The 18,757-nt window shown below is 33.7% G+C and overlaps 3 protein-coding genes across 3 annotated transcripts; 2 read left to right on the top strand and 1 right to left on the bottom strand.

Moving 5' to 3' along the window:
• Positions 1-272: 272 nt before the first annotated feature.
• LOC107889060 (uncharacterized) lies at positions 273-2,083 on the bottom strand. Its single transcript, XM_016813359.2, has 3 exons — positions 878-2,083; positions 665-721; positions 273-574 (listed from the first exon to the last, which is right to left on the bottom strand). Exons 1-3 carry the CDS (start codon positions 1,470-1,472, stop codon positions 477-479), a joined length of 750 nt encoding a protein of 249 aa, XP_016668848.2. The 5' UTR covers positions 1,473-2,083; the 3' UTR covers positions 273-476.
• Positions 2,084-11,463: 9,380 nt separating this feature from the next.
• Positions 11,464-14,909, top strand: LOC107889062 (phosphoinositide phospholipase C 4). Its single transcript, XM_016813360.2, has 9 exons — positions 11,464-12,077; positions 12,499-12,695; positions 12,833-12,968; positions 13,056-13,295; positions 13,403-13,638; positions 13,787-13,904; positions 14,045-14,197; positions 14,284-14,370; positions 14,475-14,909. The coding sequence occupies exons 1-9, from the start codon at positions 11,763-11,765 to the stop codon at positions 14,766-14,768; spliced, it is 1,776 nt and encodes a 591-aa protein (XP_016668849.1). The 5' UTR covers positions 11,464-11,762; the 3' UTR covers positions 14,769-14,909.
• A 91-nt stretch (positions 14,910-15,000) lies between these two features.
• LOC107889063 (zinc finger CCCH domain-containing protein 66) lies at positions 15,001-18,417 on the top strand. Its single transcript, XM_041076417.1, has one exon. The coding sequence runs from the start codon at positions 16,369-16,371 to the stop codon at positions 18,415-18,417; it is 2,049 nt and encodes a 682-aa protein (XP_040932351.1). The 5' UTR covers positions 15,001-16,368.
• Positions 18,418-18,757: the final 340 nt, after the last annotated feature.

Raw genomic sequence — 18,757 nt, 5'->3', positions numbered from 1 at the left:
ATAGGATAGGAAGTTAATTATACACTAATATTGTAATAAATATAACTAAATTATGATACACTTACTTTGTGAACGAAAAATTTTTATGTAACAATTAAAAAAAATTAATTCAAAAATTAAATGTGACTTTGGTTAAAATGATAAAGTTGAAATAGTGAAGATCATGATATCTTGAGTTCAAAACTTATAATTCTCATCATGTGCATGTATTGATAGTTTAGGAATCACATTAAAAATTTTATGAAAATGTGCGATAATGCAACATATATAGATACTTCAAGTACTGTATTGGATATTTTTAAAGCACAATAAACATTCTATAAAATTACAAAGTAGGAAATGTTACAATATCCCAACTTTTTATATATAATATAGATATAGATTACATAGTTACAAAATTACCGGAAAGAAAGTGTATATCTACCGGAACGAATTTGAATTTTTTTTGTTTTCTTGGAGAGTAAATTTGGTTGAGTTTATCGAGGGATCCTGTTTCGGCTTGAGAAGCATTTATGGAGAAGAAAAGCAAAAATAACAAGGGGAGCTAGGATGTATCTGCAAAACAGTATGAGACCTACAGAACAATAAAACAATATTTAAGTTCATGGAAATAAATAGGAGTTAATTTCAACTACTTTGATTTCACCAAATCTGGGAACCTTACCGATTACAAAGACGTAAGCAAGGAACAAGATGGCGTTCCAAAGTTGGGTAGCGTAATCTGCATATGCAAATATTAATTCATAATCAGTACAAATTAACGTTTAGTGTATATAAGTATATTTACATCATGCTATCTTCAAGCTTTACCATAAATATGGGTATGAAAAGCTTGTGTAAAGGCGGATAAACAGGGAGAAGAGTAAAGAGATCTTACCATCTTCCTTGCTACAGTGAAAGCGGCTGGATTCTTGAGTTGGAAACTGGCAATAACCACCATCTGCCCTGCAATCCATACACTCAACTGCCCATCTCAGATCAAACCCTAACTGCAGTGTCCGCTGGATTTCTTCATAACTGGATGGCAACTGATCAACCTTATGATCGGAGAGGACCATGGCAATGATGTCGCAATCACTCGTAATATCAGAATCATACAACATGTAGTTAGTGTAATTAAGGTAAACTCGAGACGTATTCCCACTCAAACAGGGAACCATGCTGCTACCCATACTATTAATTTCCTTTGAGCATCTCACGAAAGTGGCATGCGGGCTAAAATACTGTCTATAATACCGACCATCGCCCACCACTTCCTCTAATCCTAGAGATCTGTAAGGCAAACCGCAGTTTCCGGCGGCTAAGTTGATGTCGACGAGGCGGATAAGGTGCTGGTCATAGGAAATGTTGTTGACGTAGTAGAGTCCGGCGTGGAAGTTGAGGATGGTTCGATTGTGGAGTCCGGGTCGCCGCAGTGGGGTGGGTCTCCTTTGAGGCGAAACGGGTATCCGATGTTGTGGATATCTCCGCATGAAGTAGAACAAGGTAGAGGATGGTTTCTTGCTTGGATTGGAATGAATAATAGAATGATGAGTAAAGCAATTGGGGCTGAGTTTCTCATATTATCTTAACTTAAACTCTTCTGCTGGTTGATTTGATTTTTGGGTAATCTGCAGAGTCGATGGTTGCATCTATCTATATATCTATATATAATATTATTAAAATTGACTGAATTTTCAACAAGGCGCGTCATAATACCTTGAAATTTTCTACGGAAGGAGGACCGGTCAATGTCGTCGGTCAGAGTTAGAAACAGAAACTAGATGTTACACATATTTAAAATCTTGAATTACTATCCAAATTCAGAAATCCAATTGACTTAACTCGAATCAGAGAAAAAAAAAGGTATGTATGTATGTATGTATGTATGTATGTATGTATGGCCTTATCTAATGTGCAATTAACGAATCAAAGAATGTAAAACAGGAGTCAAATCCGGCGGGCTTACCTGGAGTCTGAGCTCATCTATCCTTTCTCTGGTTTCTCAACTTACCTCAATTGATTGGTTTGGCACTTGCTAATGATGGCCAATACTACAAAAAAAGGCAAATGGATACGTGGTCCAAGCCAAGTTGAACGCCGGGCCATATAGGAATAGGAGGGTGTGGAATTTGATATGGAAAGTCAACTTAGGTGGCCGAATCAAAGAGATGAACATGCTATGTGTCCTACAGGCTTTAAGGCTTCCTCACAAATTCCATTCACTATCACCTCTGCTAGATACAATGATATAACCAAAAAAAAAAAATACATAGGAGAATGTGGTGATTGCTGTTGAGGTTAATTCACTCGGTTGAGGTGGAGAGCCGAAAGTTAGCTAGAGTAAAGATGAGGAGAGTATGGAAGCTGAAGGTTGAAGGTGAATTAGCATAGTGTAGGCTTGGTATTTTGGAGAGTAGATTCATTCTTCCTCGTTTTTGGAGTTCGAGGGTTCCGTGTAAAGTCATGTAAACATGTTGGACTTACTATTAAGTCATCATTATGGAATGTGTGGGATGAATGTCTAGTTGAGCTCATGTGATATTTGGCAACCAACAACTTCATGTTCCTGATAAAGACTTTAAGACCGGGGCAACAAATGGCCTGTACTTATCAGGATGATTGTCCCGGAGGGGAGAATTTGTAGATGACCTTCGAATTTGCTAGTGACAAGCTTACTGTTTGAATGCCATTTTGATTTACCATGTGTTTTGACAAGAATAGATATAATAACATCAATATCTTTAATTGTTTAACTTTAAATATTTAACTCTAAATTATATCTTTAAGTTAATCTATATTTATTAATTTATTAATAAAAATATGCTATTTTATTTAATATTTACTAATTTTATTTGTATATATTTTAAAAAAAATTACATAAACAATTCTTAAAATATATATTAAATTTATATACTCTTTGCTTTTCAATTTTTTTCTTTTTATTAAAATTTTAGACATAAACAATTTAAATACTTTTAATTTTTATATTTTAATATTATGTACTTAATGTCATATACAATAATTACATAATATTTAAACAGAAAAAATTAATATTTATAAAATTAAAAAAATAAATTGCACTAAACTCACATCTTAAATATTTGAATCCATCAGCTTACTTTTTCAACATAATATTTTTATCAACTCATCTTAAATATCTGGCATACCTTTGAAGTGGTGTACCACTAACCATTTTAGAAAAATAAAAGTTTGGTTTTTTGCTTGTGTATATAAAAGGAATCAGTTTAATCCATACAATATTTCATATTATAAATTTGAAAAAGATTATATGAAATATAAATGTTATATTATTTGTATTATTTTTTAATAGTTTAATGTCACATTAATATTTTTATCCTGAAAAAAATCAAATCTAAATGAAAATTTTGTCGGTGATGTGGGCATTAAAGTATTGAAAATGGATAATATCTCTGTTTCATATAATTTTTACTCCTATAAACTCTATTTATTAAAAATTCTTAATTTAAAATATATTTTTTATTTTTTATTTTTTAAATGAAAAATATAAAAAAATTCTTACCAGTATATCCAATTAGTATAAATATATGAATTATTACATTACAGTTGTTACGAATTATTGTTGTATTTTGAGAATTAGAGCTGTCATCAAAGTCTTTGAAACATATCAATACAAAAGAATGGTTCTTATTTTATAAAATCACATTTTAATTCGTGATTATTAGATATTTAAATTTTTTTTCCAATATTAAAAACATTTGAGAGCCAAAAAAAAAGAGAGGAAAAAATAGTCTCATAAAAAATGACGCAATAATCATTAGGCAACACTGTGGGGCCATTTTCATTTATTCATAGGGCAACGTTGGCTACAAGCCTCATTTAAAATAATATTTATTAATTATTTGTGGTGAATTGATAAAAAATTAAAGTAAATTATATTAGTAGTCATTTAATTATTAATAAATTTTTTATTATCTATCTATTAAAAGTTATAAAATAAATACTTCACTATTATTGTCTTTTCTAATTATCAATTGATTAACAATGATAAATTTTAAAATTGATATAATAACAATTTTCTCTTTTTAACAATTCAACTTTAATTTGAGTTCGGAGAATTAGATGGCGACAAACTCCTCCAGGATGGCTGAAACTAAATGCTGATGGAGCATGCTCAAACAAGGTTCTCATCACAGTCGATGGAGGTACACTTAAAGACAAAAATGGTCACCAGATGTTGGGTTTTTACAGGTTTGCTGGAGTCAGGTCAGCTTTGTAGGCAGAAAACATAGGCCATTCTTGATGGACATTTACTGGCTTGAGCCATAATGCTTCGAAAGAGTATTTTGGCTATGATTCAACACATTAAATAACTGAGCAACAAGGATTGGAGAATTGAATTTCGACACATGTACAGGGAAGCCAATCTAGTTGTGGACTACTTGGCTAAATTGGGAAGTCAGAGCACCCTCACTGATTATCGTCACGGCTCTACTCGACCTCGAGTCTATCATGGTTAATTTGTTTGTTCAAATTTTCTTCCCATCAACCAAAAATAATAATAATGAGTTTTATGTAATTATATATGTATAGTTTTATAACTTTATGTATTTCTTTAGTTTTATAATAATTTTGATTTTTGAATTTTAAACCATTTTATTTTTTTATTTTTCTTAATTACATATATATTTAGATTTTTTAGAATTAAAATCAAAATGATAAAATGTGTAAATTTTTAAATATTAGATTTATTAAATTTTTTAGAATTAAGACTAAAATATCAAAATATATGAATATTGAAGATTATACTAATCAAAAGAAGGTTACATTAGCATCTCATTAAAGATTTAACCGTGAAGCTGCTAAAATTTACAAATTTTCTAATAATAGTGACAAAATTAATAATTTCTTTTTGGGTAAACAAAATAAAAGAACCATCAAACTTGAGTGACCAACATAGTAATTTATCCTAAAATATTTTATTAAGTTTTTTCTTATAACTATGGGTGAAAGTGACCTTTTATAAAGTAGTAATCTAGTTTTTCAATATCTTTATTTATCAGACCATAAATTATTTTAATATTGATATTATTATAGCTATTTTAATGCTAATGTACTAAGTTTTTTTTTTCCATATTATTACACTTACCAACACCCTTACTTCAATATCACTCGATCTATTATCTGAGTTTGGACAGATAGCCTAGGTATGTCACTTACCACAAAAGTTGAATAGAAAATTTGGGTAAAGACGATTTTTAATGGTTTATGGGACTTTTTCCAAACCGAAAGATGAAACTACACATGAGTTTCAAGCATGGACTATATGTTCTTGAATGTTTAATTCGTTTGATAGCATTATTAAATCGAGTGTTGCAGATTATAAATATGTTTGTTAAATGTAGAATAATTTTAGAGAATGATATATATTTTGTTATAAATGAATCTCGAATTAATCAATTAAAGTTCAAACTTGCTTCCCTTAAATAAGGAGGAACAATTGTAAAGTCTTACTAAATCAAGTTGGAGTCTTTGTGGGATGAATTCAATAGTTATGAAGATATCACATGTGGCTCGAATTGTGCAATTGCTCCTAAGCTTAATCAACATGCTAAAACTGAAATGACTCATCAATATTTAATGGGTCTAGATGACTCTATTTTCGGTATTTTGCGTTTCCAAATATTGAGTATGGATCCTCTTGTTACTCTTAACAAAGCCTATTTGTTGGTTAGCTAAGAAGAAATGCGTAAAAATATTGTACGGGGTCGTGAGGAAAGAGAAATAGTAAGCATTGCAATTCAGGCAGCAAATCCAAATAGATGATCAACAAGTTCACAACCTGCCTAAACTATGGGATCCAATGACCAGTTATCAATGAGTAGGATGGTTCAATTCAGGTAGAGTTCATAGACGCAACAAAGGTGGTGGTAATAGTCCAGTAGGGCATACTGAACACTCATCTTCTCAACAGAAGCAAGGCATGCAACATTCCAACAACATGGCATTAGCAATTAGTATATCAGATGGTTCCCTTGATTTTGGTAATGGCAACTTTGCACAACTTACCACTGATAAGTCCAATGATTACTATCATTGTTTGAAACTTCTCCTTTCGATAACGATAAATTATCTAGTAAAACATATTTCAATCGAGTGGATCATTGATTTCTAAATAACGGTGGGTCTTGATGGAACACAAATGTTAGCAATCAAATCTGGAAAAGCTAGATTGGCTCCATGCCTTATATTACAAGATGTTTTATCTGTGCTTCATTGTCATGAAAGAATGACTCTATTCATCAAAGTTAACTATACACAATAACAGTCATACATTATATAACAGCAGAACTCTCAACTGATTTACAACAATACTCTAACAAACCCTAAATAACACAGTTAATCTAACATTCCCCCTTTAATATCTGGACACATATTGCTGGCAGCAACAACATTCATTCGATCCCGACATCGAGAAAAAGCTCCAAAAGTCAATGGTTTCTTCAACACATCAGCCACCTGATGACATCCAAGAATAAAATTCATGCAAAGCTGATCACTTAAAACCTTTTCACGAACAAAATGAATGTCCAACTCCACATGTTTCACTCTAGCATGCAGGACATGATTAGCAGCTATGGAGACTGCACTAGAATTATCACACCAAATAACTGGTGTACAACTAAGCTTTAAACTTATCTCAGTTAATAGAGAATGAAACCACGTCAATTCGGATGTCGCATTAGCTAAACTTTAATATTCAGCTTCTGTAGTAGACCGGGATACAACACTCTGTTTCTTGGACATCCAACCCACAAGCACCAAGATATATACAAAACCCGAAAGTAGACTTACGATCTTCAATCGAACTTGCCCAATCAGCATTAGTAAAACCAGTTGAACTTATACTTGATGCTTGAAACAACAACCCATAATCAATTGTACCCTTAACATACCGCAAGATACGTTTCATAGTTGTCCAATGCACATCATGAGGTTTATGTAGAGGTGATCATGGGCCGGGTCGGGCCCAGATAAAATTTTGGCCCGTCTACTAGGCCTGGGCCCGACCCGGCCCGAAACATAGGCTTAAAAATTTATCCAAGCCCGGCCCGAAATAAAATTGTTAAGCCCGAGCCCGGCCCGGCCCGACCCATATTAATTTTTTTTTGCTTATTTCATTAAATAAAAAATTTTAAAAATATAATAAATCAAATATATTTAAAAACATAAAAACAAATATTAAAACAAATAAAAATGATACTAAAACAATTCTTAAAACAATACACAAATTAACAATATAATAAAAAAATGGTTATATTAAAAATTTAAAATGATTAAAAATAAAATAAAAATATATTAATATATAATTCGGGTTGGGCTCGGGCCAAAAAACTCTTACCCGAGGCCCGGCCTGTTTTCTAAACGGGCCTCCTTTTTTTGCCCAAGCCCATTTTTGGGGCCTATATTTTTACCCAAACCATCCCATTTTTCGGGCGGGCCTTCGGGCCGGGCCGGGCCGCCCAGCCCATGATCAGCTCTAGATTTATGCATATATTAACTCACTTTATTGACAGCAAATGACAAATCAGGATGAGTTAAATACAAATACTGAAGACTGCCTAGAACTTGTCGATAAAGAGTACCATCTGACAAATGTGACCCAACCAAGGATGTAAGAGTCAGTGAACTTACCATAGGAGTGTTCACTGGCTTGGCATTCAACATGTTAGCACGTTTTAGCAACTCACAAGTGTACTTTTGTTGAGACACATGCATCCGATCCTGATGTCTCAATACCTCAAGCCCAGGAAAGAAACTCAGCTCCCCTAAATCTTTAAGAGAAAACTGACGATCAAGACAAGAAATAACAACATCTAATTCAACACAATCACCGCCCGTAACAATAATATCATCAACATAAACAAGGAAATAAACACTTCCAGCATTCGTATGCTTGTAAAGCAATGAAGAATCAGCTCTTGAAGGCTTAAAATTCAGTTGTTTTACTAGAAAATTCTTCAACTTTTCAAACCAAGCCCTTGGGGCTTGTTTAAGACCATATATGGCCTTATTCAACCTATATGCCAAGGGCTGCCCATGGTCATCAACCACTTCAAACCTAGGAGGTTGCTTCATGTAAATATCCTCAATTAGGTCTCCATTTAAAAACTGTTGTTCACGTCAACTTGTTGAAGCTTTCACTTTCGTGACACAGCTAAAGCAACAATCAGGCACACAATATTGACTTTGACAACTGGATTGAAAGTTTCATGATAATCTAGTCTAGCTGCTTGAGAGAATCCTTGAGCAACCATTTGCATCTGACTAAAGACTGATTTACTGGTGCTAGAACTAAATCCTACGTATGATTCTGAATTAAGGTTTGAAGCTTATCATTAATAGCTTGCTTCCAAGAAGGAATCGCCATTGCGTCATGAATAGTTGAGGGCTCCACATCACTAATCATTACTATATATGCATTTCGTTTGTAAATCCCCATTTTACTCCTAGTTATCATGAGGTGACAATTCACTGAAGTAGGCCTCTGCTGCTCAACAATTGGCGCTAAAGTACTTATTGAAGTGGAACTGAGAACACAATCCGAAGAAGAACCCAAGGCACTAGTATCACTAGCTGGACTAGAATCGGCTCTAGAATGTGCTGAAATCTCAGCGGTAGGAACCTTGAACATTGTCAAAGTAGTAATAGCTCTCGTGTACCGACTAGACTTGTTGTCAGTGACAGATACTATAGAAGTAGACATTTGAGCAAATGGAAAGACATTTTCATCAAAATGAACATGTTGAGAAATGTAAACACGTCCAGACCGATCAACACATTTATATCCCTTGTGATTGGAAGCATAACCAAGAAATGTACACCATATTGGAGCTTGTGTCGATTATATGGTTGGAGAAGTGGATAGCAAAGACAAAAAAAAAACACGAAGCTGACGATAATTAGATTTGTGACCAAAGAGTTACTCGCGTTGAGATTCACCATTTAATACCTTTGTTGGAAGAACATTCAAACAGTAGCAAATGCATTAACCCAATAAGAAATGGGCAAGAAAGCTTGAGCTAACAACACTAGTCCTGTTTCAACAATCTGTCGATGACGATGTTCATCTAGACCATTCTGTTCCGAGGTATGCGGACACAGCACATGATGAACAATTCCACATTGTTATATCTTACGTGAGTATTAAGTTTCAATTTACTGATGTATTCACCAAAGCTTTGGGATATCTACAATTTGTTTACCTACTTCGCAAGTTGACGTTTGTAATCTATATGCTCCAACTTGAGGAGAAGTATTGAAATATCATAAATATGATAAATATTATAGTAATTTAGATAACATATATTTGTGATTGATATTGTATCCTAAAAATTAGTTTTGCTAGTTGTTAGACTTTGTATACGAGGGATTGCTAATAAATAAAAATCTCAAGACTTTTCTCCTGCTAATTTTATCATATTTTATTTTCTCTCACTTTTTTTTCCTACGAAATACATACAAAATTTATTTTCTTTTCACTTTTTCATTCTCTTCTTCCATCCCTTCACTTTTCCATCCAACTAAGCACACCTTAAAACTTTACTTGGTAGAGTGGAAAGAAAATTGGAAAGATGAAAAATTGAAGGGATAGAGATAGAACATATAATTTTATTCCCATTAGTGTACTTACTAGGAAAGACGGAAAAATGAAAAGAAAAAGTAAATTTCTTTCTATCCATTACTTGGTAGAGTTGAAAAAAAAAAGGAAAGAAAATAAATTTTTGACTCCTAAACTTTGCAATTAGGTCCATTTTGGTGCCTATACTTTTTTATTCACTTTAATACTTGAACTTGGCACTAGATTAATTTTGGTCTCTTAACTTAAAATATATAAAAGTTTGATAACATGACACTCTGAGATTATGCCACATCATCACTTGAAAATTAAAAAATTTATATAAATTTTTGGGTGATGACATGGTGCAACCTTAGAGAGCCACATACAATGTTCTAATAACTAGACCAAGGTTACACCATCTAGACCACTAGTTTTCGATTTAACCGATTTGATCGATCCAACTACTAGATAAACAATAATTAAATAAATAATTAAAAAAATAAAATTTTATTAAATCAATTTAGCTACTAATTTTGATCCTAATTTTCGATTTTACTAATTCCGATAAGTTTCCTATTAAATCGATTCAACCACTTTTTTCAAATCAATATACTAATAGATTCTCAGTCTAATCTATCTGGCCAACCAATTCAGTCTTACTCCATGAACAGTAATCACATTAATAAAATTTAACTAAATCCAAATTCATATTAAAAAAATAAACCTAATTCAATGGCTAAAAAATATATTACTCCTAACAAAACGTGCAATTTAAATGTGTACAGATACGAATATATCCCAGTTTCTAACTACCCTCCACGTGATAAAATAAGTAACCCATGTGCTGCATTTATTTTCTATTACAGCTGTCTTATGTCTTCGATTACCTTTTTCTTTTATTTTTATGATTACTGCATCTTTTGATCCTCATGTTTATGTAAAAAAATGAAAATTCGTTCAAATAAATTCCTCCTGTTTAAAATTTAAATCACGCCACTTTAATTTCCAATTTTTTTTATCTATATTTATACTATATTTAAATTTTTATTAAATTATTAATTAAATTTAAATTGATTGATATCAATATTATTTTCGGTGTTTAATGACATAAGTTTAAGTATCTTAAAATGTATTATTCTATTATTTAAAGATTGAAGAGAAACTATGAATAATTCTAAATATGGTATAATTAAAAATTGATTAATGTTAAATTTTTTATTAAATTAAATAAGTTAATTAAACACTAAATTAAAAATTGATTATATGATTCATTCTTTTTACAAATTAATAAATATAATTATGAGGATATATTTTATCTTCTCTCAAAAAATCTAAAAAAATAAATACATATGGTAGGCTTTTAACTCTAGGAACCAAATACTTACAAATTTTAGTTTTACTATTTTAAGCAAATCCCCATTTAATTTTTATAAATATTTGGTAAAAAAGAAAATAACCACATTATAAATATAATATAATCTAATTATACTTAAAACATCTTATTAAATTAGTGTTACAAATTAATCAAATATTAATTTAATTAAAAAATAAAAAAAAATATAGTATTTTAAATTTCAAGTGTCCAAATTAAACTTAATTTTATAAACAATATTTAAAAACATAACAATTAAAAATTTAAATATATCAAGTTATATGCTTAAAATAAAATTGAAAAGGAAAATAATTATATAATGTATATTCCAATTAAAAATTTTATATATTTAAATATATAAAGTAATATTCCAAGCGTTTTTGGAAAAAAAATCTATTAAAATAGAAATATGTATTTCAGATATTAAAAATAAAAATAAAAATATTAAAAAAATAATTTATTAACTAATTAAGAGAGTGATTTAGCTTAGAAAGCATTTTTACAGCTCAATCCTAACCCATAATGCCGAGAAGTAGGTGGGTAAGCTGTAGCGTGAATAAATAAAAATAAAAAGTCGAGGAAAAGCTGAGACTCAAAAGAAACAGAGTGAAAGCTTTGCTCCATTATCATTAGAAGCTTCCATAAATTAAAATTACAGAAACAAACAAAGAAAACTAAACTAAACCCACTTCAGTTTTCATGTAAAATCTTAATCCATATAAATATTCCTCCCCAATTCCCAGATTCTTTGAACTTTTTCAGTCAACATTTCTGGAAAAAGGAAAGAAAAAAAAACAGAGTTGATTGATGGGGAGTTATAGGATGTGTGTGTGCTTTACTAGGAAGTTCAAAGTCACCGAGGCAGCACCACCACCGGACATTAAAGATGCATTTAACAGGTACGCTGAAGGCGGCCCCCATATGACGGCGGAGCAGCTGCATAGGTTCTTGGTGGACGTGCAGGGGCAAGGCCTTGCAACGAAGGGTGATGCAGAGGGGATTGTGCAGCAGCTGCTGCATAAACGACATCATATGGCTAAATTCAGGAGACACGCTTTAACTCTTGATGATTTCCATCATTACTTGTTTTCTGCAGATCTAAACCCGCCCATTGGCGATCAGGTGCTCTAGGTTTTGTTTTGTCTTTTTTTTTTTTTCATTTTCTCTCTTTTTTCTTTCTATTTTGGCATTTCTTCTACTGTTTCTAAATCATACCCTGTTTTGGTATTTTAAAGAATGGATTTTTTGAGCTGGTGGAGTATGATTTTGATGCTTTTAATCTACCTTACCAGTAAAGGGAATATTCATAAAAACTATATCAAAATCAGTCTTCGATGTTTCTTTTTAGAACAAGTTGTTGTCCTTAAGCAAAACGCTGAGGAAATTTGCATAGAAAATTGAGTACTGTTCTTTTTCTTTTTCTTCCTATTTGATTATTACAACAGTACTCCACTCATATAATTTTAAATTTGCTTGCAACTTTTTTGTAAAAAAAAAAATTATGGGGCCATTTGTTTCACATTATCGGGGTCTTTATATTCAGGTCCACCATGATATGACAGCTCCCTTGTCCGATTATTTCATATACACCGGCCATAATTCATACTTGACTGGGAATCAGCTAAGCAGTGACTGCAGTGATGTCCCAATCATAAAGGCACTGCAGAGAGGTGTAAGAGTTGTGGAGCTTGATATATGGCCAAATTCCACAAAAGATGATGTGCATGTTCTACATGGAAGGTTGAAATTTAATTCTAATTTCCTTTATTATTTGAATTCTCAATGTGGGAAATGGGAATGATCTTGATAGAACTATTTTTGTTTTGTTTGAAACCATTGACTTATGATGGAATTGTCTTGTCTGTTTATGAATCTAGGACTTTGACAACTCCTGTGGAACTCATTAAATGTTTAAAATCTATTAAAGAACATGCTTTTAGTGCATCCCCATATCCTGTTGTGATTACACTTGAAGATCACTTGACTCCAGACCTTCAGGCCAAAGTTGCTCAGGTTCTTTATTCAACAATTCATAGTCTTTCGAATTGGCTCTTGTGCTTGGAATCACCTTTGACTGACATGAAAGTGATTTCATGGTAGATGGTTACTCAAACGTTTGGGAAAATGTTGTTTTGCCCTGATTCTGAATGCTTCAAAGAACTTCCTACACCGGAGAAGCTGAAGTATCGGATCATTATTTCGACCAAACCTCCCAAAGAGTACCTTGAAGCTGAAGGTAACAAGCGGAAAATGAATAATTCACATAATGTGAAGGAGTCTGATGATGATGTTTGGGGTAAAGAACCAGCTGAGCTTACAGTTGATCAAGAAGATGACAAGGTGCGCTTGGAAACCGAATAGAGTTGCCATCTATGATTTGCACCATCTTCCATGAGTTATGTAGCTTTTTCAGCACTCACAGTGAAGTTCCCATCTATGTTTTGCAGACTGATAGCGATGCAAGCGAGAACAATCAGGACAATGAAGAAACTGATGCCAGTGAACCCGAAGTACGTCTTTCACGAGCACCGGCATACAAGCATCTTATTGCCCTTCATGCTGGAAAACCCAAGGGTGGGTTGAAAGAGGCACTAAAAGTTGAACCTGATAAAGTTAGACGCCTTAGTTTGAGTGAACAAGCACTTGAAAAGGCTACAATGTCTCATGGAACGGATGTTGTGAGGTATAATAATTGCTTGTATTAATTTCTAAACAAACATTCCTGGTATAATGTGCTGAATATGTAATGTAAAATCCAATTGATTTCTCTTCTTTACTGTTAACCTTCTTTACTGTTCCCAAGTTTCTAATCCTGATATCTTTATATTTAGATTTACCCAGAAAAATATACTGAGAATATACCCCAAGGGTACTCGATTCAACTCCTCAAACTACAAGCCACTGATTGGATGGATGCATGGAGCTCAAATGGTTGCCTTTAACATGCAGGTTTTGTATCTTTTTCTTCAAATGTGATATATGCTTCTTAGTTAGAATGCAAATATTTGTTGTCATGACCCTAATTCGTTTAACATGGTTCAATAGTGCACTTTATACATCGTACCAACAAGGATTTGGTCGGATTGCAGGGATACGGTAGGTATCTTTGGCTGATGCATGGGATGTTTAGATCTAATGGAGGGTGTGGTTATGTGAAAAAACCTGATTTTCTGATGAACGTGAATCCAGATGGTTCGGTGTTTAATCCAAAAGCAGACTTGCCTGTCAAGAAAACTCTGAAGGTATGCATTTTGCATTATTAATATATTCTCATCCTCCTAAAGACCCTTTTTAACTAAACCTTATGTTGTGAAATGTCAAGTAACAGGTGAAAGTCTATATGGGAGATGGGTGGCATTTAGATTTTAAACAAACACATTTTGACTTGTATTCTCCACCTGATTTCTACACCAGGGTAAGTTGATTGGGACCAGTAATAATTTGAATGAGCACGTATTCGAACCAACTTGTTTACTTCAAATAAAGTTGGGGATTTGAGTGTTTCGATTTTGATTGCAGGTTGGCATTGCAGGAGTGCCAGCTGATGAAATAATGAAGAAAACAAAGAAAAAAGAAGATGACTGGACACCTGTTTGGGACGAAGAATTTGCATTTCCATTGAGAGTTCCTGAATTGGCTTTACTCCGAGTTGAGGTCCATGAATATGACAGGTCTGAGAAAGATGACTTTGCAGGTCAAACATGTTTGCCAGTCTCCGAACTGAAGCCTGGGATTCGGGCAGTTCCCCTCTTCAATCGAAAGGGAGAAAAGTTCAACTCTGTTAGACTTCTTATGCGATTCGAGTTCATTTGAGACTATGAGTATGAAGATACGCCTTTAGCTTGGTTGAGATTCTGGTTACTGTAACATAAATCTCTTTACTTTCAGTTAGCTAGTTTGATTTAGAACAATGCTCCAGCTATAAAATAGTTACTAGCAGGCCATGTTATTCCATATGCTTCCTTTCCTGCACCATGCTAACCATCTTCATTCCAATAAAAATTTCATCATGAAAGTTTGTAGAGCAATTGCATAGTGACAAATACTTTATTGATCACTAACCACCAGTAAAAGATATTGGAACTAACTTAGACACACTAAATATTACTGATTTTTTAATCAGTCCCTAAATATGTTGGCAAAAGAAAAAAAAAAGACAAAAAAGGATTAGGAAAGAAGAAAAATTAACATTTCTTATATTATTTGAAAGCAAAGATGCATAGCCTTTTATAGGTTGTACAAGGAACTAGTTTAAGCTAAAACTAATAAAAAAAATATCATGATAAGCTAAAAGACATTCTGATTTCTGCTTTGTTATCATAATTTTTTTTTCAAAGGTATTTCTTTTTGGTAAAAAGGATTTTCAGTCCTCTTAATTTTAAAATTTAGCAATTGGTCCCTCTAAAAAAATTAGAGCAATTTAATCCCTGTCAAATTTGAAAGTTCGCATTTAAGGACAATTAATCATGTCATTAATGTTCTCCATCAATTGTACATGATTTTGATTAGTATAATAATAAATTTAGTCCTTAAGGTTTACACATTCTGTTAATTTGGTCCTAACTTATCAAATTTATCCCCAACGTATGTGTAGATGTGTAATTTTTTAGGTTGAATTTGTTGAATATTTTATAATTAAGGCCGAAATGACAAATAGGTAAATATCGAAAGCTAAATTTCTTATTATATCAATCAAAATTATGTACAATTGATGAAGTATATTAACACCATGATTAATTGTCATTAGTTTGCTCACTGTCGAAATTGATAGGATTAAATTATTCCCACTATTTTTTGAGAGGGGCTAATTTGCTCAATTTCAAAATTAAGAGGGATTGGAGAGGGTTTTTTTTTTTTTTTTTTCATAATGTTGGTTCTTTGTTGTTTTCTGTTTGGTTGGTAGGAAAATGTGTGAAAAAAATGAAACTCTAAAGCATTTTTGTTGTTGGGGGCCTTGAGGGTGGTTAGCTTTTCTATGTTAATACTATGTTTAGAAATTTGGCTAATGCTCTGTCCTGGTAGTTAATTTCTGTTGAGGGTTTACTTTTTCGACTTTCAACTGATTTTCTGTTTCATATATAGTTAGACGTTTTGTCTTGTTTTTAATTTCTAGAGAAGTTTAATATATTTTATCTATTTCATATATAGTTAAATGATTGGTATTTTATCTGTCAAATTGAATGCTTTACAAATTATTTATGATGTGTTATTCTGTTAGTTTCATGAATTGTGGGGGAAGGGGTTTAAAGTAGTTTCTCTCTATTTGACCCTTTTTATATCAATTTCAGTATCTGAATTTCTTTAGCAAGTTGCTGAATGTTTCTTTGTCTTGTGTTTTTAATTTTATTTCTTTTAGAAATAAGCGAATTTTCCTTTTGCAGTAGCTCAAAGAGGGAACCAAACTTGTTTGAAGATGAAGGGTGTGTCTCTTAAAGTAGATAAGGTTCCCCTCAAGTTCTCTTTTTTATTGGAGTTGTCGGCTTCGAATGATCTGATTGGCTTCCGAAATGCTATCGAGAGAGAAGGTCGTGATATCGATGAGCGAAGCTTGTGGTATGGAAGGAGAATGGGTTCAAGAAAGATGGGGATTGAACAAAGAACACCTCTTTTGATTGCTTCCTTGTTTGGGAGCAAATATGTGGTGAAGTATATTCTCAAAAGTGGTCGTGTCGATGTGAACAGGGCTTGTGGTTCCGATGGTGCCACTGCTCTCCACTGTGTTGTTGCTGGTGGATCCTTAAATTCGTCCGAGGTTATAAAAACCTTGCTTGATGCGTCTGCTAATATTAATGCTCTCGATGCTAATGGAAACCGACCTCGTGATTTGATTGCTATGGCTTGCAATTCAGCTTTCAACTCGAGGAAGAAGATATTGGAGTCTTTGTTGAAAGGTAGTGGCAGTGATGATGAAATAGAACGTTTGCCTGTTCATTTAGAAGCTTGTGATTCAATGCCCTGGGTTTTGAAAGATGAAACTGAGAAGAAAGAGTATCCCATTGATGTTACTCTTCCAGACATTAAGAATGAGATGTACGGAACAGATGAGTTTAGGATGTATAATTTCAAGGTAACACCTTGCTCCAGGGCTTACTCTCATGACTGGACTGAGTGCCCCTTTGTTCATCCTGGGGAAAACGCGAGGAGACGTGATCCTAGAAAACATCAGTACAGCTGTGTTCCTTGCCCTGAATTTCGTAAGGGATCCTGTAAGCAAGGTGATAATTGTGAGTATGCACATGGTATTTTCGAGTCCTGGCTTCATCCTGCCCAGTATCGAACTCGTTTATGCAAGGATGAGAGTAATTGCAACAGGAAGGTTTGTTTCTTTGCTCACAAGCCTGAAGAGCTTCGTCCCGTGTATGCTTCAACAGGTTCAGCAGTGCCTTCCCCAAGATCTTATTCAGCTACTGGTCCCGCTTTAGACATGGGTTCAATGAGCCCACATGCTCTTGGTTCTCCATCTAATTTGATGCCTCCAACATCAACACCGCCGTTGACACCTACCAGTACGTCTTCTCCTATGGCAGGGGTGATGTGGCCAAACCAGTCTAACATCGTACCGACCTTGCAGCTTAATCGTAGTAGGTTGAAAACTGCACGATGTGCTCAAAATTTGGATTTAGACGTGGAACAACTTGGGCTGGAAAGTAATTGTCGCCGCCAGAAGCAACAACTAATTGATGAGATACCTGGTCTTTCCTCCCCAACCAGATGGAACAATCCCTTATCCACTACTTCAGTGTTTTCTGCTTTTGCAAACCGAACTGGCGAATTAAATAGGTTTGGAGCGATAAAGCCCACTAACCTTGAAGATATCTTTGGATCTCTTAATCCTAATATTTTGCCACAATTACAAGGAACCTCACTCGATGCTCCAACTCATCAACTACAGTCTCCCACTGGAGTTCGTATGCGTCAGAATAACAATGAGCAGCTCCATGCTAACTACCCGACCAACCTACCATCCCCTCCCGTGAGGGCATCTCAATCCTTTGGGAGTGACCCATCTAGACCGACTACAACTGCAGTTTTAAGTTCAAGACCAGCTGCCTTTGCAAATCGAAGCCAAAGCTTTATCAAGGATACTTCGATAAATCATCATTCAGGGTTTTCTTCATCGACTTCTTCAGCAAGTGCAATGCCTTGTAACTTCTCAGATTGGGGTTCACCTGATGGAAAATTAGACTGGGGTATACAGGGAGATAATAAACAAAGGAAATCTTCTTTGGTGTTCCGAAACAATGGTAGCAATTTTGGAAATCCAGTAGAGTCAATGTCACCAACTTCTGATGAGCCAGATGTGTCTTGGATACAGTCTCTAGTAAAGGACACCCCTTCCAAGCAAATAAGTTTTGAGGACGAGCAGCAACAAGAACAACGTCATCTTAACATCGGGGGTTCAGCATTGTTCCCTGCTAGGGTGGAGAAATTATGTCTGGAGCATGAGAAAATGGTCACCTAGAAGCTAAGCTATCCCCACTGGATGTTAAACAAACATACTTTAACTTGAATTCTCCACCTGATTTCCAAACCAGGGTAAGATGATTTTGCTTCACTAACCAAATTAACAATCATTTGTATGAGCATGTATTCAAATTAAAACATGGACACGATCTCGAACTTGTTCAATTCAAATAAAGTTCTGATTTGTTTAAAATTTTGATTGCAGGTTAGCATTATAAGAGTGGCAGTTGATGGAATAATGAAGAAAACAAAGAAAAAGAAGACCGATGGATAACTGTTTGAGATGAATTTACATTTGAAATGTGAGTACCTGACTTGGCTTTAGATTGAGTTAAGGT

The sequence above is a fragment of the Gossypium hirsutum genome, chromosome A09, assembly GCF_007990345.1.
Source record: "Gossypium hirsutum isolate 1008001.06 chromosome A09, Gossypium_hirsutum_v2.1, whole genome shotgun sequence".
NCBI classification, from domain to species: Eukaryota; Viridiplantae; Streptophyta; class Magnoliopsida; order Malvales; family Malvaceae; genus Gossypium; species Gossypium hirsutum.
The sequence above is the reverse complement of the archived record's forward strand: the minus strand, read 5'-3'. Positions and strand labels throughout refer to the sequence as shown.

What these genes read in the sequence shown, in the direction of transcription:
- LOC107889062 (XM_016813360.2), top strand. Translation starts at nt 11,763, where the DNA reads ATGGGGAGTTATAGGATGTGTGTGTGCTTTACTAGGAAGTTCAAAGTC. An exon ending in GTGCATGTTCTACATGGAAG is followed by an intron (nt 12,696 to 12,832) that starts GTTGAAATTTAA and finishes TTATGAATCTAG; the next exon opens with GACTTTGACAACTCCTGTGG. An exon ending in CATGGAACGGATGTTGTGAG is followed by an intron (nt 13,639 to 13,786) that starts GTATAATAATTG and finishes CTTTATATTTAG; the next exon opens with ATTTACCCAGAAAAATATAC.
- LOC107889060 (XM_016813359.2), bottom strand. Translation starts at nt 1,472, where the DNA reads ATGCGGAGATATCCACAACATCGGATACCCGTTTCGCCTCAAAGGAGA. An exon ending in TCACTGTAGCAAGGAAGATG is followed by an intron (nt 722 to 877) that starts GTAAGATCTCTT and finishes TTGCATATGCAG; the next exon opens with ATTACGCTACCCAACTTTGG. An exon ending in TGCTTACGTCTTTGTAATCG is followed by an intron (nt 575 to 664) that starts GTAAGGTTCCCA and finishes ATTGTTCTGTAG; the next exon opens with GTCTCATACTGTTTTGCAGA.
- LOC107889063 (XM_041076417.1), top strand. Translation starts at nt 16,369, where the DNA reads ATGAAGGGTGTGTCTCTTAAAGTAGATAAGGTTCCCCTCAAGTTCTCT.